Raw genomic sequence first — 25,455 nt, 5'->3', positions numbered from 1 at the left:
TGTAATCATGTAGAATCAACCACAATTCTCACTGTTTCATGTTACTGTGGCCTAGTTTAGCTTCAATAAACATTTTGCACATTTCATCAGAACTTTCAGCATTCTGAATTATTTTCAGCATGCTTTGTTTGTTTTTTTTACATTGACTTCATATGCAACTTTTTTTAATGGTTCTTATGTGTTTTAGAAAGTATTTGTCAGCATTTTCTAGAGACAAGAAAAAACAACAACATACAGTAGCCTATTCATACAATATAGGCTATATTATTTTAATATGCATGTGCTTCAGTGTCATGTTGGGTTGCATGTTTTATGGGGATAAACTATTCCATACCCTAATCCTTAAAGGAAAACTCCGGTGAGAAATGACCCTAGGGGTAATTTACAGATGGTTACCGAGTAGATCGTTCTCTGGGATGCGTTTTCATCAAAATCGAATGTAAAGAGTTTTATCTCTAAAAACAGATTAGCTTATAACGCTTGTCAATGGGGCAAAGGGTAAGTGAAATTAAATGGCTAGTTAATACCACTAACAAGGCTCAAAATAGCCTCACACTAACACGGTAGCATTATGAGGGTCCCTACATGCATACCGAAGGATTGAGAGCTTTGTAAGTTTACAAACAGTTCAATAAGAAGCTATTTTATAAACACAGTGCATTATGCATTTACGGTCAGACGCCATCTTGGAAAACAGTCTCGACAAGTCAAACCACGAACGCTGTGCTAAGTGATGAACTGTGACTTTTGGTCTGTTGTTCAGAAAGCACTGAACGTCAACAGAGAAACTATATAAATAAAAATAAAATATCCATGTAATTAGATTTCACAAACTTAATTCCTATTGACCAGCTCACTTAGAACAGCATTCGTCGCCGGACTATCTCGACAAGCGTTGTAAGCGAATCTGTTTTTAGAGATAAAACTCTTACATTTGATTTTAAGGAAAATGCATCCCAGAGAACGATCTACTCTGTAACCATCTGTTAATTACCCCTATAGGGTCATTTCTCACCGGGGTTGTCCTTTGGCTTTCTATCTGCATTTTTACATTTTCAAAAAACATACTTAGTATGATTTATAAGCTGGTTTCCTCATGGCGACCAAAACATGTCCACTCAAGGACAAAGATTTTGGATATTCTTTACGGGGACATTTCTCTCTCACAATTCGATTCAATTCAGTTCAGTTCAATTCAATTCAATTCAATTCAATTCAGTTCAGTTCAGTTCAGTTCAGTTCAGTTCAGTTCAGTTCAATTCAATTCAATTCAATTCAATTCAATTCAATTCAATTCAATTCAATTCAATTCAGTTCAGTTCAGTTCAGTTCAGTTCAGTTCAGTTCAGTTCAGTTCAGCTCAGCTCAGCTCAGCTCAGCTCAACTCAACTCAACTCAACTCAACTCAACTCAACTCAACTCAACTCAACTCAACTCAACTCAACTCAACTCAACTCAACTCAACTCAACTCAACTCAACTCAACTCAACTCAACTCAACTCAACTCAATTCAATTCAAAAGAGCTTTTTGGCATGGGAAATTGTTTTGCCAAAGCATTTATACTAGCATGAAAATATAAATAAATAATATAAATTAAAATGAACAAAAAAAGATCTTGCGCATCATTCTTCAACCTTTTAAGTTGGGACAAATATTTTCACATTTGGGAAAGAAGTGTTTTCAAATGTCATTATAATTAGGGCAGGTGCTTATAAAGTGCAGCTCTGTTTTTATCTCTCCTTGGTTACAGAACCTGCTCTCTCTGGGCAGCCAGCTCTCTCTCTCTCTCTCTCTCTCTCTCTCTCTCTCTCTCTCTCTCTCTCTCTCTCTCTCTCTCTCTCTCTCTCTCTCTCTCTCTCTCTCTCTCTCTCTCTCTCTCTCTCTCTCTCTCTCTCTCTCTCTCTCTCTCTCTCTCCCCCACACAGAATCTAAATACATTCAATATACTTAAATATACTTATTTGGTTTTATATAAAGCAAGTTTTAAATATTATAATGCCCACATCTTATCCCAACAGTTTCTGATGTTCACAATTCAATGATTTGCTGTGTTTATATTTGTTTCAAATTTGACACGAAACAAAAAGGTTATGGGAGGTTCAGGTTTGGGTCACTTCTGAATACACATTTGCACAACCAAATATTGCAACTTTTTAATTTTTTTATTCAAACAAATATTTTATCTAAAACATTATTTTGCTATTCTTTGCAATACTTTTGACCTACAAAAATAACTTGTTGTCTTTACAAGCAATACAGTTTTTCCTCAATTGCTAAAACACTAAACCCTGTTGTCTGAACCAAATGCTCAGTTGCCTGAACTCACTGATTGAATCAATCACTATTTTGGCAAAACCATAAGCACTTTTCACCTGTTTAGACACAACTTGCCAACACATTTTCATTGTGATACACCTGTGCTGCATAATGGTGAGCACAGGCGACAAGAGTCAAACACAATTAAAGCACAGATGTCACCACTTGAACACAACAACTCAAAATTGATCACACTTGTGGCTAATGATGTGCGGGAACTATACAATTAGCCAGTTCAGAGAGCACTGGTTTGTGAGGCGTAACAATGGATAGAAATCTGAGAGGAAGAGTTCGTGGGAGAGGAGGTCGAGGTGGTCAGCGAAGACAAAGAACAGAAATATCTGATGAAATCAGAGCTACTGTAATTGACCATGTTCATGTTTATGGTATGCGCATGAAGGAGGCTGGACAAAGGGTACAACCAAACATCAGTAGATTGTCCAGATGTCCAGAGTGTAGTGTCCTCCATAATCTGAAGATTTAGAGAAGAGAACAGGTCATTACCTTTTTTGACATTATAGTACAGTAGTAAATGTTGACAGCAATTACTGTATGACATATACTCTACCACAGTATACTGTAAGTAAATATATGTTTCAGTACATAACTGTCTGTACCAATATATTTTAGTATTGTAATGGAGGGTTGGTCTAACTGTTTGTAGGCCTAGTATTCCATGTATAATAATAATAATTCGTTACATTTATATAGCGCTTTTCTAGGCACTCAAAGCGCTTTACATGGAAGGGGGAATCTCCTCAACCACCACCAATGTGCTGCATCCACCTGGATGATGCGACGGCAGCCATATTGCGCCAGAACGCTCACCACACACCAGCTGATTGGTGGAGAGGAGACAGAGTGATTAGGCCAATCAGGATAAGGGGATTATTAGGAGGCCATGATGGACAGGGGCCAATGGGCAAATTTGGCCAGGATGCCGGGGTTACACCCCTACTCTTTATCGAAGGACATCCTGGGATTTTTAACGACCACAGAGAGTCGGGACGTAATGTCTCATCCAAAAGACGGTTCTCTTTGTCAGTAAAGTGTCCCCATCACTATACTGGGGTGTTAGGACCCACACAGACCACAGGTTGAGCACCCCCTGCTGGCCTCACTAACACCTCTACCAGCAGCAACCTGGTTTTCCCAGTTGGTCTCCCATCCAGGTACTGACCAGGCTCAGCGCTGCTTAGCTTCAGTGGGAAACCAGTCTTGGGCTACAGGGTGATATGGCTGCTGGTATATTTTTATACATATTTTTTTACATGGGCTTACTGTACACAAGTGGCAAACGCAGATTTTGTACAAGTGCTAAATGCACAGTTTTTTTTTTTTTGTGTGTGCAACATTTACAGTGAACAATAAACATTTATTTCTCCAGCTTCATGTCCTGAGCATTGTGTTTTCTATTTTTCTACGTAGTGTTTAGTGACTATTCAGTAGTGTTTTTAATTTTGATTGACTCGATTTGACAACATAGTTCAGTTTTGTGCACAGATTGACCTGTTTTGAGGTGAAAGTTTGGTTTTGCAAGAAGAGTCTAAGGTTTTGTAAATGTAGCTTGACAATTGGGTTTTGAGTTCACAGTTGAGAAAAGGAGAGCAGCTTAATCTGATTGGTTTTTCTAACAGGAACATGAAAATGTTTTATAAAAATATGATGACTGTGTTATATATTATTCTTGAGTACTGCATAAACACACTCTCTTTGTAACAATAGTGAAGTACATAACTGTCATTCAGCCTTCACACTGAATAGCACAGGGATGAAAATCACAGTCACATGATAAAGAGGGCGGGGCTCTCGTAGCCAAGAGCCAATAGGAGCGCACGTCAACCCGAGCTCTGTGGATCAGGGATAGAGCATGAATAACGGTACTCCACAATATTTACTGAAATGTTTCATCGCCACACCAACATCGGGGATCCATGGCGCATATAAATAAACTATTCAACAGCCAATACCGGCATTTTCGCTTATAGATTGATACGAGCACTTCTGCGCTGCGAGCTATTTATTCAGTCTTAAGATGGCCTGGATCTGGAAGGTAAGTCGAGCAGTTGAGTGTTTGCCTCGCTTTAAATTCAGTAACGTTAATGTATGAATGCACGTTAAAATGTGCTGCTCAGATTACCTTCGCAGTGTTGGCATTTTAAAACCCAAAGTGTGCGGCGAGAAACGGAGGGTTATCCAAATATCTCGTTGTTATTGTCATGAATGTAACGTTATGTGTGGTAGAAGCTTCATGTCTTGAAACAATGTTCAAGTGCGACACGTGTGATCATCCAGTTTGCTTACTCTTTGCTACCGGATTTACTTGAAATGATTTCTGGTTTATGCAATGATGAGACTTAACGCAGCCTATCCAAAAACATCAATGACAGTGTCTGATTCTGCAAAGACTGTTCGCTATAAGGCATACAATGCAACCAAGTTATTATTTCCCCCGTTATATGCACTTTATTACAACCAGTGATGTAAATTCACGCTCCTGGAGGTTTTTAAATCCTTCAATTCAAACACAAAGAAGACCTTAATGGTTAATGATAGGCTACCACCATTCATATTATGTGGCTTCAGGGGTTTGTTTTGTTTGGATGAATCGTCCATTGTAATAGCATCCAGACCGATTGAATTTTCAAACATGCTTGAATCTCTGTTCTTGTTTTGTCAGCCGGAAAAACAGAGGGTTTCTTTTGCAAACTGTGAAACTTAATGCGCAGTAAATAGGTTGAAGAAAGTTGGATGTGATCCTCAGTCGTTGATGCCCAGCCCCAGTTTTTTACAAAGTCGGCAAGAGCATGATTCCCAGTCTTTGAAAATCTGCTTTGTTTATAAAGTTGAGTATTCTAGCCTTAAATCCCAACATTGTCACACTTTTAATTTCCTTGTAGTATTTAATAAATAAATAAAAGCTAGTTTTACTCACTATTGTAATTAGCAGTATTGCGTTTGTTTGAGCCTCCCAACCTGGCCTGAAGACAGCATCACTAGCGGGTTTCCATGACAACTTTTGTGATATTTCGCTAAATGCCCCCCCTCCAATGTTATGCCACTTAAAGGGGGGGGGTGAAACACTCAGTTTCATTCAATCTCACGTCAATCTTGAGTACCTATAGAGTAGTATTGCATACTTCATATCTCTGAAAAGTCTTTAGTTTTATTATATTTATAAAAGAAAGATAGGCTGTACAGAGTCTTTCCGGAAAAAAACGAGTGGCTGGAGGCGTATCGTGTGGGCGGAGCTAAAGAATGACGAGCGCGGAGCTACTGCACGAGAGCTTCTGAAAGCTGTCATCCTCAAGCGTGGAAAAAAAAAAACGTTACCCTAATAAACCATGGCTATCAATCAGATTCAACTAATACAGATATGATCCAGAATCAGATCCGGAGGATGAAATAAATTGAACAGGAGAAACAGCAGCAGCAGGACGTCCGTCTCTGTGGTATGTACTGTATTTAGTGGCTTGTCAACATTTGCGTTTGTTTACTCGTGGTATATGATGTCATGATTTGGTTTATGGACTATTGTATGCGACTAGCAGTAGCAAGCAGTAGCAAGCAAAACGGTTTTGCACGTCAGATAAACAATGAAAAGAAAAAAAAACAATGGAGTAACGTTAGCGCATTTGAATGAAGAAGCACGCTTTGTTAGAACGTCCCCTAGCCTAGGTTTATGTTTGGGGTGGTTTTACAATAAACAAACTGACATATTAGTCAGCTAAACAAATGTATTTAAACACACACCATACATCGCATGCTCCATTGATAAATTAACTATACACGATCGTGTTGTTTACTGATGTTTACTTGCGAGGATAGCCAACAAAATAGACATTTGAAGCAGTTTTACTCACCGCCTGCTTCCAAAACACGACCGTGAACCTTTATCGCTGGGACCGCCCCGTCAAAAACACACTTCTTGTTGATTTCGTGAAGTCCTGTGACAGCAGTGACCGAGGAGATCCACTATTGCGACACGACTGAAACGTGATGTTGTCCAGTATTTCTGCGTTCAAATCGGTTCAAATACAGCGCTGCCTTCCGGGAATGCTATGTGGACGCATTAAAGTCGTTTGACGTCACCCATAGGAATAAAGTGGAGCGCGGTGGGACAGAAGTGTTGCACGGACGAGTGGATCTGCACCTGAGAGAGTGTTTATGGGCGTGCATTTGCTCTTTTGCTCTAGTCACGCGCGCACGCACCGTTAAGGGAGAAGAGCCCGTACGGCCCATACAAGGTCCTTCCTCTCTATCGACGCTAAGCGGACACATACTCGAAAAAACTCTCCGAAACTTGTGAGAAACTGGCCAGTATTTTTGACACAGAAATACTCCATCAAATGTCCAACTTAGTGTTTGAAACTTTGTCTATGTTTAGGATGGGAATCCAAGTCTTTAACAGTGTAAAAAGCTCAGTATGCATGAAACAGCATTTCAACCCCCTTTAAAGACATTTTTTCCTCTTGAAATAATTAAATCCAAAAATCATGGCAACGGATGTTAGTAGGTGAGCATATTGCAGCTACCGCAGTAGCATTATTTTTAATCGAAGGAGAAATTGGCATGTTATCCAATCATTAATGGCAAGGAAAGCCCCAAATATACTTTGAGGCGGCCACATATAAGGTGTTTGTGGGTGTTTCCCCCGATATCTGCTTCAAGGTTTTGATAAATTGTGGCATTTCTTTGTTGTTTAGAATCCAGTTACCATAATTTGTCTTTTATGAATTTAATTTTAAAAAAAAATTCGTCTTCTGTCCAAAGATTCTGCATTATCTAAAGAATGACTGACTTTTACTTACACCATGTGACTTGTAATTACGGAAAAAACTGTATCCATTGCAGTTTTGCGAATGTTCCTTTTAGGAATTGCTTGAAAAACCACCTCAGGAGTTTTCATTTTTAAATGAAATTGACATGTTTCAATTTGCACAATTTGAAGGGTAATGTAAATGCCCTCGGGTTAGGGGGCGGAGCTATCTGTGTGTCCAATTGCAGAGGAGAGTTGTGTTTAGGAAACTTGTTTGGAAATAATTATTCTCAATTTATTTTTGGTGACACTAGGGGCTTCATCTGTGTACAACTGTGCAGATTGTGCATAGCATTTCTACATTGTGTTTAAAATGTTTCGATTTTGTGGAATATTCACTGTGGATGCACAGTTAGCAAGCAAAGGGTTGGCCACACAGAGCAAGCATGTTCAACAAGTAACAATTTCAGTTTAAATTACAATGTTTTATGCCATTCATTGAAACTGAAGACATATAATCAGGAGAGACTGTGGCCTTAAATAGTTGTCTCAATTGGCTGTCCTGTGCCTTCGTCAGCGCTTTATCATCACCCTTAATCTATACGTCTGCATCAGACAGCAATCAGCAAACAGAGAAGAGGGACAGATTAACTATTTAAAGCTGCTCATATAAAATGTATGTTCCTGGTGGATGTGAAGTGTCGGAGTTCTGTTGGAATTCTCTTTAAGCACATTGCTTTACTTCTGGACAGTTTGGACGGTTTTGTGATGGTAATGTAACCTTCAAGAGCTGGTCAGAGTGCAGTGTGCCACTGAGGGCCTCTTCGCAATCGTGGATACTTCGTTCCTGTGTTGTCCACCTCACATTGATACTGTGGTCAGTTCTGCACACTTCCCTGTTAAAACCACTAGAACAATGTTTTATATATAATAATAATAATAATAGTATATAAGAAATAATCACTTATCAATCATACTGGTGTTGCCCTCTATTTATGGTTTTTTTTTTTTGTGTGTGTAAAAACCATGGAAACACTGAAGACGCTTAAATATAATGTGTGTTAGCAACTGTTTAGATAAATTCATCAGCTGAAAACGAATCATTGCTATATAGCTAAACACAATTCGTTTTATTGTTAATTTACCATGAGTACCATGTTTCACCATGCCTAATATCGCTCTAGCTTAGTCTCATAGCAGGTGCAGAGTGAACACAGAATAGCATTATAACATAACTGTCAAAAACAAAACAGCGCTGTTACCTCACAAAAGATTGACCGGAAGAAGCAGAAATGCTTGTTTGTGGCATAATAAAAGCATAATAAATTCAGCAAAATCAAGGCATCTTTCTACACCTTTGTTTTAAATAAATAATAATATTAAATAATAATAGATTTTATTTATAATGCACTTTTCATTCCGAAGAATCTCAAAGTGCAACAAAGGGGGGAAAAAATAACAAAAAAATGAATAATGTAAAGTAAAAATATAGAATACTACAAACAATCAACCAACACAGAAATGTGAATGACCCTTTAACAAAAAATGACATATTATGGCTTTAAGAAGCAGTTTCTCGATCTAACCATTTAATCTAGCTTTGTTGGTGTAACTTTAAATTCATATATTTAGGTTTATTTAATAATCGAAATAAAGTGTAACCAGGGGACCAGGAAAGTGTAGTGCATACTTAGTCCTGTAGCTTATTCAATTGCCTTTTGTTTTGTTTTTTGTTTTGGTGGAAAACACTGGGTCATGAGCATAGACCGTAAAAAAATATGGACGACTCGACATCATCCGTTTCCGCTTGGCAGATTTGAAGCTTTCAGGCGCCCTTGCACGGCGCGGACATCTTGGGACCGAGTCTGCGCAGTAGTGATTTCGGGACCGGAGTTGCGCAGTAGAGTGCAGGAAGTAGAGCAGGAAGTACAGTCGCGATATCAAAAGCCCGCCCACACTCTCGCAGATGCAGAACAATTAATAATGTTGGTGTGAAATAAACAGTTATGGAAATGTAGAAATTAAAGCTAAAGCTCCAATCTGCTCCCAAAAATTTCGAAAAAAGTCCGTTAGTGCCTCAGTGACAACTTCACTCAGAGAAGCCGTCAGTCTCAGCTGTCAATCATGACGTCACACCCCCCGTTTTTATAGCATCAAATAACTAACTCAAAGTAAACTTATTTTTAAAACGAACACCTGAAATGAAATCATCGTGATGATAACTGCCTTCAGTGACATAAACTAACTTTGGGGAAACATTTTTGAAGTGTAATTTTATTATTTAGTTTGCCTCGTGTCCATTAGAAATCACAGAGGGGCGGCTATACTGGGACCGGTCACCGGGGGGCGATCGAGGCGCGAAAGCTTCAGTAAATGAGAGGGAGACTGCAGGCTTGGTCATGAGCTGCATGTGTAAATGAACAGAGTGGCAAACTTCCCTCAAACAGAAAGCAACATTGACTATATTTATTAAATTGAAAAAAGCATAATAAACTACAGCCTTTTGTGATTTGAAAACCAAACTAAGCCATATCGTGACTTAAATAAAAATAAAATGTGTGTGTGTGTGTGTGTGTGTGTGTGTGTGTAAATATATTTTTATTATGAAACATATTTAAAAAAATTAATTAAATATATTAAAATAAAAAATAAAAAATTATTGGCAACAGTGCTGTAGGAAATCCATACTGGATTATTTTCTTTGTGTTTATTCTGATGAATTTGCCTGTAATGGCCAACTGATCTTAATCAATAGATTATATAAACAAAAAATTTGAATGTGTTTTTCAAATAGAAAGGATATCTTGTATGGATATATCTCTAAACACAATGTTTATATAATGTATGTATGCTGCTTGAATGTTATGAGTTGTTTTAGACTTCGAACTGGGCGTTGTAAACATGTTAAACATTTCAGAAAGTATTACAGACCCAAAGAATCTAAATCCAGAGATTATCAGTAAGATGATGAGAAACAGCCACTTTAAATGGGATTACACTCAATTCTATTAGGCTAATTTTAAGAGGTTTAACTTCTGAGTTGTCCAACATTCCAAAATAAGCATTTTTGCGCATTGTATACTAATAACTTTATAAATAATGCACGGTTAGACAATTTATGGAGCTTTCCCTTCACACTGATTAGTTTTCTGACTAATCCAGCACCTACTCATATACACAGAATTACATTTTAATGCCACTGTGTAGGAGCTGGTAAAAATTACATTTTTTAAAGAAATATTTTATGGTCACCACTGTTGCATTTATTTGATCGGATTGAAAATACAGTAAAAACTGTCATATTGTAGATTTTTTTTAACATTTCAAATACATTTTTTCTCTCTTTTAATATATATTTTAAATAAAATTTATTTCTGTCATGAAAAACTGAATTTTCAGCATCATTAGTCCAGTCTTCAGTCTCAGATGATCCTAGAAATCATTCTAATATGATGATTTGCTGTTCAAGAAACATTTATTTTTAACATTTATATATTATTATTATTATTATTATTATTATTATTATTATTATTATTATTATTATTATTATTATTATTATCATCATCATCATCATTTTGGTCATAATATCTTATAATCATCAATATTATCAATAGTTGGGCTGTTTAATAATTGTATTAAAAATACACATTTGAGCATTTTAATGCGTCCTTAATGAATAAAAATATGATTTTTTTTTGCTGAACACAAGTACAGTCATGGTCAGAATTATTGGCACCCTTGGTAAATATGAACAAAGAAGCCTGTAAAAATAAATCTACATTGTTAATCATTTTGATCTTTTATTCCAAAAATTCACACAAATCTTAAATTTCATTGTGTGAAAAAACAAAAAACAAAAATACAGAAAATATACACACTCATTGATGTGTATATTTAATAAATATATGCATGTATACTGTATATATATTTATATAATTTATATTATATACTATATTATATTTTGTATACATAAAACTTATTAACAGTTTTTATTTTTATTATTATTTTATTGTTTATGTGATTGATTTGACAGCACTAACATAAATATATAGTTCACCCAAAATGAAAATTCTGTCATTATTTACTCACCTTTATGTATTCTCAAACCTATACTCTGATATAGTTTTTAAAGAACCATTACATTGTTCTTTCCCATGCAGGTTGTCAAGCTCCATAAATGACAAAAAGAAAAGAAAAGCATAAATGGAATCCAAGACTTGAAACCAAATAGTGTGATTAACAGTTAAAAAATAACACTGGGATCAGTAAATAGAAACAAATTTCGAATTTTGGCTGAACTTTTCCTTTGAATAGCCCTTGTTCTGAGGTTTGGCCCGTGTAACGCTTCAAAGCACTTGTTTTGCTGTTTAACAAAACTAAGCTTAAAAGGTTGCAGGTAAAACAGATTAGCAAGCACTTTACACATTAACCTCCCAAGAAAACGATTTACACTTTATTAGGTCCGCTTTGCTTCTTTTTCCGCTCAGATGTCCAACAAGAACTCCCTGTTGTCTGGATGTGTTATCATGCAGCATTTAGTTCTGTAATAGCTCAGCCTCATTTAGGAGGTGGAGAAAAACAGCTAGGCCAGAAGTGAATGACGTCTCATTTGACTGGTAATCTGGCTTGGAATGGCAACAGTGTTGATGTGGGTAAGTAGCTTAGCAGGAATGTGAGGAGGCCAGGGAGAGTTATTGTAGGCATCTGCTTGTGTGGCTGTTTGAGGATTTACACTTCTGATCCATGTGCACACAACAGATGTGAATCCAGGCTGAATTTTGGTTACTTTCTTTAATTAAGTTTCATTTCTAATGGATTATTTTGGATTGTGATATGCAAATCTGGGGTCATCATTTACTGTAGACATTGCAGCTCACTTTTATTGTTTGATAAGACACAAATCATATTAATTTTAATAAAAATGACACTTTAACATTTCTTCTCTTTTGCGGCTTGACTCAGTTAATCAGCACAGAATTAACCAACCCTACAGTGAATGACGCAGATCAGTTGCGCTGTTATTATTGTACTCGGTTTCTACCCCCTTAATTATAAACAGTATGTGATGAATTATGGTGACTTCTTGGACTGTCAACCCAAGTGTCACTTTTGATTTAGATGAATTTGTAAACAGTCCCTCAATGTCCCTTCATGCCTATGATTTGAGCAAGGAGTCTTTCAGATAAAAGAGGCTTTTTACATGCTTTTTATATTCCCTTGGATACCTCAAAAGTATTTAATTTGTGCTAAACCAAAGCTTTTTCAAAATCTGGAAGTTTATAAAGCTATTTTCAGGAAATTCACATTGCTTTACAATTTATTGTAAGTGGTGTAATTTAAGTAATCAAGTCTTATAGACGTATAAAAGACGTATTGGTCCAAAAATAACAAAAACTACAACTTTATTTAGCATTATCTTAAATATTAAATAAAGATTCAAACAGTTGTGAATCAGTGTATTGATTCATGTTTCAGATTGCGTGCCAAACTGCTGAAATCACGTGACATTGGCGATCCGAATCATGAATCAATACACTGATTCATGACCGTTTGAATCTTTATTTGAGGATTGAACACAAACGCGGAAGAGAAGACAATGCTAAATAAAGTCATAGTTTTTGTTATTTTTGGACAGAAATTTATTTTCGATGCTTCAAGTGATTCTAATTAACTAACTCATGTCACATATGGACTACTTTGATGATGTTTTCATTCTAGGGCTGGGACATGACGTCGACGCAAAAAATACGTCGACGCAAAATATGCGCGTCGATTCGTCAGACTCAAAATAAAGATGGCGGCGCCGGAGAGTAGTAGCAACCATAGATGTACATAATAAAGTATATTATGTAATTAAGTATATTATTTATTATGTATATCTATGGTAGCAACACGAGTGGCTCCTCAGACTTTCAGAAGTGCAAGGCTTGCGGGTTGGCCACAGTCTATGGGGTTGGCGCGCGGTGCGCACGGAGCATCACAGGCATGCGCGCACGCGTTTTGTTGTCACGGCTACATAAACAAATTTCTGCACACAGGAAGACAGATGTTTTGGTAATATTTGATGTATTTTAATCACAAAAACAAACGTTTGCATCAAGTGAAAGCATCGGACACATTGGCTACGTTACCTACATAATAAGCTGTTTTAAATTTTAAATGTTCAATGTCTAATCGCGCTGATGTGACCGAGGGTATCCATCCTCTAAGTGAGCAGTTTCATCCCAGGACTATTCCGGTTTTAAACGGAATATTGGCGCCCGTAATGCACTCTACATGTAACTGTTTTCACTGTCATGCCGCGGATGCGCGTGGCGTTTCTGTTGCGGGTCAGCCACGGGGCTGCGTGGCGTTTCTGTTGCGGGTCAGCCACGGGGCTGCGTGGCGTTTTCTCTGCCTTTGCACACTAGAAGCGTGTCTGACGCGGCGCTGCTGCTGCTATTGATGCGGAGGGAAGCCCTATTCCTAATGTTAAACATAAATAGCCTACTGATACAGGAAAGAAAACGTCGGGAGTAGCCACATATCTATGATATTGACGGCAAAATAGGCTACAGAATATTTTGTTCTGTATTGACAGTTGCAATATTTCAAAATCGATAATTGACGTTTTTTATTATTACAATTAGGCCTATATCTGCATTTATGTAAACCTACAGACTTTCAAACATGAAAATGTAATTTAATAATATGTATTCGTGTCAAAATGAAATATAAACATCTTTTCCTATTCTATTTTGCCTGGAGACGCTCCCAGCACACGTGAAAAATAGGCGCTCTAGCATGCACGCGTTCTCCGCGCGTCACAGGCAGTGTGCAAACTCCAACCTGTTAACATGTGAGCCGAAACAAAAACGGACACGCCACGCAGCCGAGACGCTCACGCTTGCAGTGTGTCCCCGGATTTGATTAACCAACTTGTTGATATTTAATCGATGGGCATAGCCTGTAGGCTGAGTTGCATACATAGAAAAATCGTATAATATGTTTCTTTGTTGTAGGTTAATACTTATTTATTTGTGTGTGTGTGTGTGTGTGTGGGTGGGTGGGTGGGTGTGTGTGTGTGTGTGTGTGTGTAGCCTACTTTATGTTTTCAAGGTTTTATTGAATGCATTGCTCTTGTATAGTCTTACTTTGGAATTTTAAGAGCAATAAACATATATTGCAATGTTAAGGAATTCATTTTTTCATTCAGATAATTAAATCAACATGTATAAATTGCTATTAGGCAATTAATGGGGAGATAATCGGTAATCGAATCGAATCGTAACCGAATCGGACAGGAAAAATGAATCGTTAGATTAATCGATGCATCGAAAAAATAATCGCTAGATTAATCGTTTAAAAAATAATCGTTTATCCCAGCCCTATTTCATTCCCTTTCTGGACATGGACAGTATAGTGTGCATACACTTAGATACGCTGTCGAACTAAATATAAAATATCTTAAACTGTGTTCTGAAGATGAACGGAGGTCTTATGGGTGTGGAATAACATTAGGGTGAGTCATTAATGACATAATGACATCTTTAAGCAAAGACAATCACTGATATAACGGGAGTAAAGATTATGAAATAATTGGATAAAGACATGCATTTTTAATCTAGATTTAAACTGGGGGAGTGAGTCTGAGCCCCACACTTTATTATAAAAGGCTATTCCATAGTTTAGGTGCCAAATATGAAAATTTTCTTCCTCCTTTAGTGGACTTAGATATTCTAGGTACTACCAGAAGCCCAGAGTTTAGTGATCTTAAAGATTGTGACTTAAAAGGCGATAGAAGATCAGTTAAATACACAGGAGCTAAACCATTTAGGGCCTTTTAGGTCAGTAGCAGTACTTTATAATTGATAACTTTATTGGAACCTAATAGGTAACCAGTGTAGAGATGATGAAATTTGTGTTAGTTTTGGACTAATTGTAGCTTGTTAATTGAGGATGCAGGACAGCCAGCTAGTAATGCATTACAGTAATCTAGCCTAGAGGTCATGAATGCATGAACTTTATTCAAAAATGACAGCGATGAGAAAATAGCAGTTAAAGGAAGTGTATAAGATTGTGACCAAAACTGGTACTGCAATGTGGATATGTTTGCGTGAGCTTTGCAGTTTTGCACTCCAGTCAAGTCACGTCTTGTTTATTTATACCATTTCATAAAATAGATTGCTTTAAAGGGAGCACATTTACAGGATAAGATGCACGATTGTGGATAAATTGAGAATCGCACATTTGCACATTTTGTGCAAAATGAAGATGCGATTCACCCACAATTCTGAAGAAAAAAACACCCGGGAAACTAGAGGTTCTGAAAAAATGTTTTTATATCTATTTAAAAGATATATAAATTTAAACTTAATAAAACATGAATTGAATGGAGTCGTCAATGTCTCATTCATCAACAATTGTTTTGTTTATTGGATAAATCAGCATTTGTGAATAAATCTTTAAAATGAATGATTTAACAAACACTTTTTTAAACACTCACTTGTCGCCACCTCCTGATGTAATTACAATCAATACTATACATACAAGTGACAGTTTTTATTAAAAAAGTCCTACTCTTATTCACAAGTTTACACGTACATGAAATCAGTATAGTAATTTATGCGTATTTGGCATGCTGACCGGGGGAAGGCTCCAAGCTTGGAATTTGGTCCGCACCCAGATAGAAACCATCAGCCAAGAGTGAGGCAATGAGGTTGTGGTGGATTCTGTGAAACTTTGCCTGTCCTGGGACAACCTGCACTGAAGAAAAAAGGAAAACACACAGTCATTGGACAGTTTTTTCCTTTTTTTTCAGTGCAGGTTGGTTAGGTAATCTTATTATTTGCGATCTACGCAACAAAATTGTGTTTCTTTTCTAAACATGATTTCTTTGCTTTCGATTAATGTAATTCTCCTAAATGTGCAATATACTAGATTACATTATTTAGGGTTAATGTGAACTAATCAAGTGCTCAAACATGATTTTTGGTGAAACGGTAGTTCCCAGCATGCTTTGCGTGGGACTTGACGAAAAGAGTAAAATTGTTGAACTTAAGTGTTATTTTTGTGTGTTTTGGGGCAAAATTAGATAAGGGGGAAGACTTTATATTGTTTAATAGTGTTTAATGTTTGATTATTTTGGAAAAATTAGAACCATTTAAATTATTCTGGGTTACCATAGTGGAGAAAAGAGCAGAGCGATTGCTTAGGCTGTGGTCTGAGACAGTACGTGGAGCATTTCATTCATAGCACTTGACATGCTCATTATGTTCTATTGCTGGTTAACAGAATGAAAGCTAGCTAGTGTCTTCTTATAAATCCGTCAAGTGACCACACAAATAAACAAAATAAGCTTGTGATTTGATTAAAGAGGCAGGGTCTCAAGCCCACACCACCATGCGTTACACCACTGCTTCTTCTGCATTGAATTGCACTTGATGATGTATGACTTGGATGCAACTGCTCAGGCATGGAAACCCATTGCATGAAGCTCTCTACGCACTGTCCTTTAGCTAATCTAAAGGCCACACAAAGTTTGGAGGTCTGTAGCTATTGACTCTGCAGAAAGTTGGTGACTTCTGCACACTGTGCACCTCAGCATGCGCTGACCCCACTCTGTGATTTTACGTGGCCTTCCACATAGTGACTGAGTTGCTGTTCTCAATTGCTTCCACTTCCACTTTTTATAATACAACTAACAGGTGACCGTGGAATATTAAGCTGTGAGGAAATTTCACAAATGGACTTATTGCACAGGTGGCAACCTGTAATTATTAATCACGGCACCAGGCTTGGATTCACTGAGCTCCTGAGAGCGACCCATTCTTCCACAAATGTTTGTAGAAGCAGTCTGCACGCCTAGTTGCTTGATTTTATACACCTTTAGCCATGGAAGTGATTGGAACACCTTAATTCAATTATTTGAAGTTGTGTGCCAATACTTTGGGCAATATAGTGTATAAAAAACAGTAAACACTTGATTTTCACCACAGAGAGTCTTTTAAAATGTCCAATCGTGACCCATTTTTGGGTTGATTATGCTTCTAGTTTGGTTCCTTATTATCAGTATAGGGCTATATATTGCCCTGGGTGGCATAGTGGCTCAGTTGGGTTCCACGGTTGCCTCACAGCAAAGAAGTTTCCTGGTTCAAGTCCTGGCTGAATCAGGCCTTTCTGTGTGGGAGTCCTCTGTGTGCCTCAGCTTCCCCCTATCCAAAGACAGTTCTGAACATTCCGATCAGAACCGAATTTTAGATATCACAATATGATGTTAAACATATCTCATGTGTCAATGCGTTACCTCATTAATCTAGTTTACAACTCTTCAGGTACAAATGTTCTTCTTTTTGTTTTGTTTAGAGAATTTTCACAATTCAAGTCACTACACTGTAAAAAATTATTTAGAAAAAAAGTTACCTGGTTGCCTTAAAATTTTGAGTTCATTGAAATTAAAATTTTGAGTTAATACAATGAAACTTTTTTTGAGATTTGACAACCTTTATTAAAATATTAATAAAAGATTTTGTAAGCATATTGGGTAATTGTGTGTCTTTTTTTTTGTGATGACGCAGTGAAACATACCAAATAGTGCTATTGTCATGATTTAACAATTTTTTTATGTGGTTCAGATACAAAAATATTTTGAGTTTCTATTTATTAAACAAATTTCCTTCATTGTATTAACTCAAATTTTTAATTTCAATAAACTCACAATTTTAAGGCAACCGGGTTACTTACTTTTTTAAGTTAAACCAACAAAAACCAACAATTTTTTTTTACAGTGTATAACTTAAATCTACATTGTGTTATTGAAAAAGATAAGCTACTCTATCATTCCAGGTCCTGCAAAACACTTTCTCTTTTTACTAGCTCATATCAGGGAGTAAGTTACGATTTCTATCACTTGATAAATATTTGTCTGTATTGTGGTCTCCCTTTAGAAACTGCCCTAGAGTCCTCAATGAAAGGAGTCTTTTTTGGAAGAAAGCTATGTGTAATTCTATATGAGTTAGAAATCTTCAAAGACTAGACTGACATCTAATACCTGGACCTTGACAGAGAAAAAAGACAGATTGTGTGTTCGAATTCAGCATTATGTACATATGCCGAGGTGTTACTGTACTGCAGCTCAAGCTAGTCACATGGATCTGTGTTTTTCGAAGGTGACACCATGTGAATTTTCAAGCCCAAATCCAGGTGTTGTGGTGTTTGTCAAGCATTAATTGGTCCCTCAGAGAATAAATACACTGTAAAAAAACAACAAAAAAAGTCAGTAAAATTGGCCACAATGTACAAATATGAAGGAATTTTCCATATTGTTTTTTACAGGTGTTTTACCTGTATTTTGAATTACACATGGCATTAGTTTGTGTTTTAAGGGTTAACGGAAATTTCCATAAAATTAATGGATGATGTACTGTCAGAAAATTACCAGTACATTTTCCATTTTTATTTTTTAAGTAAAGAGATTATGATTATGATTCTTTTCAATCTTTTCTGTATTAAGAAAATAGAATATTGGCTGGAGCCATACTTTGTGGATGTTTACTTAGTGGATACTTGACACTTTATTTCACATGTAATATTAAAAAAAAATATTGTAATATAATTGATTTCTATTTATTTTAATATTTTTACACCTCAACATCGAGGACCATAAGTGGCAAAGTGTACCTTTTGAGTTTTCATTTCAATTTTAACTACTAAAAAGAGACAAAAGAAAAGAAAGAACAAAGCAGAACATAACATATCCACTGCAAGTATGCATTTTTAATTAAAAATGAAAGAAAAAGCCATTTTATTGACATCTTATGTATCATGAGCTTGTAGAAATGTGTAATATCATATGGGTTAGGGCTAAATTTCTTCTTCACTTAAATTTTCTATATCTATTTCTCGTCATGAAAAAAAGTCACAGATTTCAAAACCTGCACTAAAAGGCATTTGAGGGTAGAGTGAGCGCATTGCACTTTGCCAGATATCATACAATATTTTCAGTGTTGGCTTAGTGTTTCTCTGACAGTGTAGCTATTTCCTGAACCAGATGGTCATTGCCGGGGACCTGCCTCGAGTACACAGCGTCCTAGATCTAAAAATGCCTCGATAATTTCACAAGGCAGCAACTCAGCTGATATACGTGTCCGGGCGAAGTTCCAGGTCATACCAAAATACAAAGCTTAGGAAGTACATCAGCGAATGGGAACCTTTCTTTTTTGTGTGACCCTCGCCAGGAATAATGGTGCTCAATTGTTTTAAGTGCAGGGTGTCAGAGAACAGCTCAGTGCTCACATTAATCACCCACAGAGCTGACAGACATCGTCTTGGCCTTGGAAAGCACAGCACAGAAATCACTGACTGTGTCGGCTGTAGTAAGTTATAAGGTGAGGTTGTTGTAGGTGGGGGATTGACAAATAGTCTTACAGAGCAAGACATAAAAAGGCTAAAGTTAGCAGACACTTTTGGATTTCAAATCGTTTTGTCACATTTAGACTGTAAATTGTTTTGACATGCATAAAACGTTTCATGTGGTGATCAAAATGTACTAAAATGTTATTTAATATGACCTGACTGCATTTGGCTATACATTTTATTTATTTATTTATTTATTTATTTATTTATTTATTTATTTATTTATTTATTTATTTATTTATTTATTTATTTATTTAGTATTCATTTAGACCCTGGTTCCTGCGGTCAAAACACTAAAGCCCCGTTTCCACCACAGGAACTTTACCCAGGAACTAGGAACTTTGGGTGGTACTTCGTGTGTTTAGACCGCAGGAACCAGGGTCTAAATGAAGTTCCGGGTAAATATTTCCCCCTCCAAACGGCCCTGCTCGCGAGGTAGTACTTTTTCAAAGTTCAGGAACTTTCGAGGGCGGGACTTGGGCGCTGAACGTGCTGATTGGTTGAGCTGACGCAGCATTTTATTTCAACTCGGCATTTTTAAAAGTCTTTTGCGAGGTTCGGTCTACGTTCAGTAATAATCAGTCTTACACGCCGCGCTCATGTTGACAAGAGAGGAAAGTTAATTTTTCTGAGGGGTTAACTTTTTATTTCGTAAGTTATGAAGATAATGTTGGAGTAATGACACAGCGTATATTGCCCCAGGCAGTTTTTACTTTAACTGCGCCTGACAGAAGAATTTTTTTTTTCTCAGATGATTATTTAAACAAATAAATAGCTTATATAATACTGTTTTAGTCCTGGTGGCCGTTAAGAGTTGCTATGGCTTCAGTTAACACATAGCTGCTGGAGAAAACAGCGTTGACATTTTTGATGTGGCAGACAAACTGCATGTGACAAAATGATTGCGATTGAAAGTCATCACATGTAAACACCAGATCGGTTTAGATAACGTCTCCTGTAAACAGTTCACTAAATCTTTCAATCGGTACACACAAAAATGATTACTGTCCGTTAGTGCTGTAATTTTTGAAAAAAAAATCAAATTCGAACGGAATTAAAATATCAAGCAATGCATTCGAATATTCAATTATCTACAACGCCGTCATCTCCAGCAGCTGGAATGTGTTTACGGATGCCATAGCAACTCTCAACGGCCACCAGGACTAATACGTTTTTATAAAAGCTATTCATTTGTTGTAAAGTGTAATAATCATCTCAGAAAAAATAAATTCTAATGTCAGGCGCAGTTGAAGTAGTTAATGATTGTTTGCTTACATAGGCGTAGGGACAGTGTCATTATGCCAACATCTTCAGAACGTCTTATGAAATAAAAAGTTTATCCCTCAGAAAAATGTAATTTCCTCTCTTGTCATGCTTGGTGCATGAGCGCGACGTGTGCTCTTCAGTGGTGAAGGCGCGCGCTGTGTAACATCACATAAGGACGCACACTCAAAAGTAATCCGGTCAGGTCATGGTGAAATGTTTCGTTTGATCGATTCATGAAAAGGTTTATCCACCCATCTCAAAACGATTACAATTTCATTCAGTTTGGGCATTTTTATTACGATTGATCAGGTGTTTATATGGAGCATTTTCCTTCAGATTGGACTTTTAAACTGATTAACGTTACAGTGCTCCATGTAAACGCACCGACAGTAAAAAAAAAATTGCGCTACATGGCACTTTAAAAACCGGATAGTTTATTTATAGTTCGATTACGGATATTTCACGTCATCTTCGAATGCATATCGAAAAGTGACAGCCCTTGTCCGTTACTGGCTTGGAGGAACAGTCGCGTGCAGTCCTACATCACCGGACTAATTTGCCTAATCTTCTCGGAACTTTATAGCGGTCGAAACGCAGACAGCTGCAGGTCTGGGGGGGAGAAAAGTTCCTGTAAAAAAGTTCCTGGTACAAATTGTTCCGGGTAATTTTGGTGGAAACGGGGCTTAAGTACCACCCCAAAGTTCCTGGTTCCTGGGTAAAGTTCCTGCGGTGGGAAACGCGGCTATAGTCTGTATATGCCTTAAGTGAACTTTATACAGTTGAGAAAGTATTTAATTTATTTGTTCTCATTTTCTTTATTTTTATTTGACAGTTGTCCTTTTTTCCGTGAACATAGCAAATACAGAACCGCACCGAAACCGTGAACCTAAAACCGTGATACAAAACTGAACCGTGAGCAATCTGTACCGTTTTACCCCTAGCGTACCGGATGCGAGAGGGTGCCACTAAACTGAAACATTTCAAAGGGTGCCCTGACTGAAAAAAGTTTGGGAAACACTGATCTAAAAGACACCCGGTAGAAAGTAGCATGATTTACAGCAATAAACGGCAGCAAGATACAGTCATTTTATGAGAAACCATAGACCATTATCTACAGAACAAGCATAATAACAGGAAACAATGAATCATCTTGGAGAGGGTTTCATGTGACTGAGGCACAACGGAGGGAGGAAGCATGCATTGATGACTTACATATTAATCTGTCCCTTACATTAAACTATGGAATGGCTTGAGAACACAGTGCATGAATCGTTGATTATGCTTTATAATGTTTTTGTGCCTTTTGTGGGGCACTGGGGCTTACAATAACAATATTATACGCACAGTATCGGATTTGGATCGGTCCTGTCTGACCGATACCCTATCCGGCAAATAATGGCGGATTGGAGGCGATACGATACTGAGTATTGGATTGGTGCATCCCCGAAGCACTGCATGAGCCTGTAATTCCAGGTAACTGTTTATGAACTAATGTTTATGAACTAATGCAACAATGACAATGTTTACTTTGCAATGTTTATATAGTAATATGTTTAGACAGTTGTAATGATGCATATTTTATCTCCCTCATCTGAACTTGAATAAGACATTTCAAAATAATCACAGTGTATTTCAAGCACATCCATTACAAAGCAAATCAGTTCTGACTGGATCTCTTCCTAATCGCCCCGCCCTAATATTTTCGTCTCGTTTTTTAGATTCAATATTTTCGTTCACTTCATCCACATTGGTATTCCTCAACATCCATAATATGCCTACCTGACGTACGTGCGTATTTTTTAATTGAAAACATTTTATCTGACTCCCTAGACTGTTCCCAAGGCCTACTGGCCTTGACTACAAAAAAAAAACATTATTCACAAGTTGTTTCTCCTCTCGCAGAGAGAGAGAGAGAGAGAGAGAGAAGAGAGAGAGAGAGACAGAGAGAGAGAGAGAGAGAGAGAGAAGAGAGAGGAGAGAGAGAGAGAGAGAGAGAGAGAGAGAGAGAGAGGAGAGAGAGACAGAGAGAGAAGAGAGAGAGAGAGAGAGAGAGAGAGAGAGAGAGAGAGAGAGAGAGAGAGAGAGAGAGAGAGAGAGAGAGAGAGAGAGAGAGAGAGAGAGAGAGAGATAAATGGGACAATATATCTGAGTCTTCTATCAAGAGTGTGATGGAAGAAGGGGGCCACTCGGTAGTAATCTAAGGCCTTGCATTTGAGTGTCTCAGATAATTTACAACATCTCCACACTTATCAGACAGAATCGAACCATAACTATATATGCTATAACCTCCTTTGGGTAGCAACCTGCTTGAAACCTTCAGGTAATTCATAGGGTACGTTTAAACGACAATGATGTACTAAAATACATTTCTTTGTGTTTTTGCATTATTTTGCGTCCAACATTTGTGCATCATAATCTAGCAGTTATTTGCAGACATATCATGTTCTTGTCAGCATAAATTTTCGTAACAGTCTTAAAATAGTTTCATATCTCCATGACGGAGACGCCCCGCCCCCCGCACAAGCCCCGCCCACAGTTAATCGATTACACGTTTTTGAGACCTATCAATGATTGAAATGAAAAATTGACAAAAATCCCAACCCTAGTCTCAGCCGAGTGGCCGCTTTTGAAGCCAGATTGGTTGTTGTCCAGGAGGTTGTTCTGTTTAAGAAAGTGTCTTTGCAATGAAAGGCAGAAGGCATACCGGTCTGTAGTTTTCTAAAAGTGCAGGATTCAGGAGATGGTTTCTTAAGCAGTGGGCTTACCCGAGCCTGCTTGAATGCAGTGGTAAAGGATCATGCGGGCAGGTAGTAAAGTGATTGGAAAGTATGAGTTTAGAAATATCCGCCTCGGAGAGCAAGCAGAGAGCTTACGCAAGGTATGCTGGTTCCAAAAACGAGTCCGGGAGTAAGTTTAGACAACTCAGACTATGTTGCCGGTTAATTTAAAAGACATTCTCAACAGAGCAATAATCGATGATTCACCATGGAAACATAAGAAAGGGCATGCCATTCTACTTCCTCCTTCTGCTTTTGTTTAATGATGATTTACATACCTACTTAGTGCACAACGCCCCATATTTGGTGGTCATGCAATTATTTTTTCAATGTCTTCGTTTAATAAGTCCTCTTTATTCACTGAGAATAAGGTTATATTGTTTGACGCTAATTCATTGAATTCAAAGCCATGGGCGAGATAAAATACAGAACTGCATTAAAATAAATTTTTTATTTTATTTATAATTCTTTAGAATTAATATATAATATTGTATATTATATAACTGAGACAAATTGGTTTATATTAATAACTATTACTTATATGAAACATCTAAATACCTCTTAAAGGGTCATGAAACCCCGTTTCAGCAGCAGTCAGTTCTCACCACAGATTCGAAAAATGCTAAAAAAGTGGTCGTGGTTTTGCGGCGGAGTGGGGACTGACAGCCTACGGCAAAGCAGAGGTTTTTTCTGATTCAGACAGTTTTATTTCGCTCTCATTAAAAGCATCAAAGCTTCCCACAAATGCACGCTGCAAATGACCATTATGTTACACGCAACACATACACATGGATTTGTAAGCGCACCGTTACACAAATACATATCAAATGACATATCCTGTGACAACTATAATTCAATGCACAATTTAATGCACAATTTGTTCTCTGCTTTGAAAATATATGTGAACATGCTGTTGTATAACTTTGATAACTTCTGAGGCTTATTTTGTGGGGTTTTAATGCTGTTTGGTCGGTTAAATAGCCTTGAAGAGCGGTTACACTAGAGTTTCGATTCTTTGTCCGAGCCCGGACCTGACCCGAACCGACCCGCGGGCTGGGTCGGGCCGAGATTTCCTGGCACTATCCTTGGGCCGGGTTGGGCCGGGCCCTTGATCAAGCGTTTGTTTTCTTAATCATTAGCCTAATTTACTAGCCTAGCTGAGTCAAGTTAACTTTATTTATACGACAATTCACCATGACGTCACAACAGTAATAAACGTTCGTCCTGGTGGCAAAAGCCGAAGTGTTCCTATTTTAATTTACACTAGTAAATGGCTTGGGTTTCAGACATAGTTAACATGATTATTGAGGGTCTGATTAACTAATTCAGGAGATAGCAATACATGAAAAGCCTAACCTTGCTAGATGTAGCGCTAGTCTACTACCATAATTTTTAAATGAGCCTCAGCTTACATTGAGTAGTTATTTTACTGACTGTTGCTGTTTGACTTACAATACGTTAGGCTATCGTAGATGGTCTATTACCTTGTTATCTACTAAATCTAACTAAAAAAGGCTATGATCGTTTTCTGTTGCTCCGAGTCGGATCAGACAGCACAGACGTGAGCTTTTGATGGTAAAAGGATCTGTTGACCAGCGCTCCTCCGTTAACGTTAGGCATTCACTCAAACTGAACTCGCGGTGATGATGAAGACAGTGTTGTACACGCATCAATCATCCAACAGCCTACAACTATGTTTTGCTTTTCCTATTTCTTCCATTGACATTCGATCAGTAGCCCATGACACTAGAAGTTCGGTCTCTTCCTACTTTTACTTCAGGCAGTGACTGGCAATAAGTTCGATCTTTAAAAGAGATCTTAAGTTTACTAATATTTGTCTTGAATTTCCCCAGCTGAAGATAATTATGCTCTGCTATGATTTTGTAGATTGACCATTTTGAGAATTCTTCTCTGTAGTGCTACTTTTGACGACGTCCACTCGC

The 25,455-nt window shown here is 37.4% G+C and overlaps 1 protein-coding gene across 2 annotated transcripts in view; it reads left to right on the top strand.

Annotated features, from left to right (window-relative positions):
- Nucleotides 1-4,146: 4,146 nt before the first annotated feature.
- st6galnac3 (ST6 (alpha-N-acetyl-neuraminyl-2,3-beta-galactosyl-1,3)-N-acetylgalactosaminide alpha-2,6-sialyltransferase 3) overlaps nt 4,147-25,455 on the top strand; it is a 131,109-nt gene continuing 109,800 nt past the window's right edge. For both annotated transcript variants that reach the window (XM_067454293.1, XM_067454292.1), the window contains exon 1: nt 4,147-4,370. In XM_067454293.1, coding sequence (XP_067310394.1) covers nt 4,353-4,370 — 18 coding nt within the window. In that variant the 5' untranslated portion in view covers nt 4,147-4,352. The remainder of the gene's footprint in view (nt 4,371-25,455) is intronic.

Source organism: Pseudorasbora parva, chromosome 9, assembly GCF_024679245.1.
Source record: "Pseudorasbora parva isolate DD20220531a chromosome 9, ASM2467924v1, whole genome shotgun sequence".
In the NCBI taxonomy this organism is placed as follows: domain Eukaryota; kingdom Metazoa; phylum Chordata; class Actinopteri; order Cypriniformes; family Gobionidae; genus Pseudorasbora; species Pseudorasbora parva.
The sequence above is the reverse complement of the archived record's forward strand: the minus strand, read 5'-3'. Positions and strand labels throughout refer to the sequence as shown.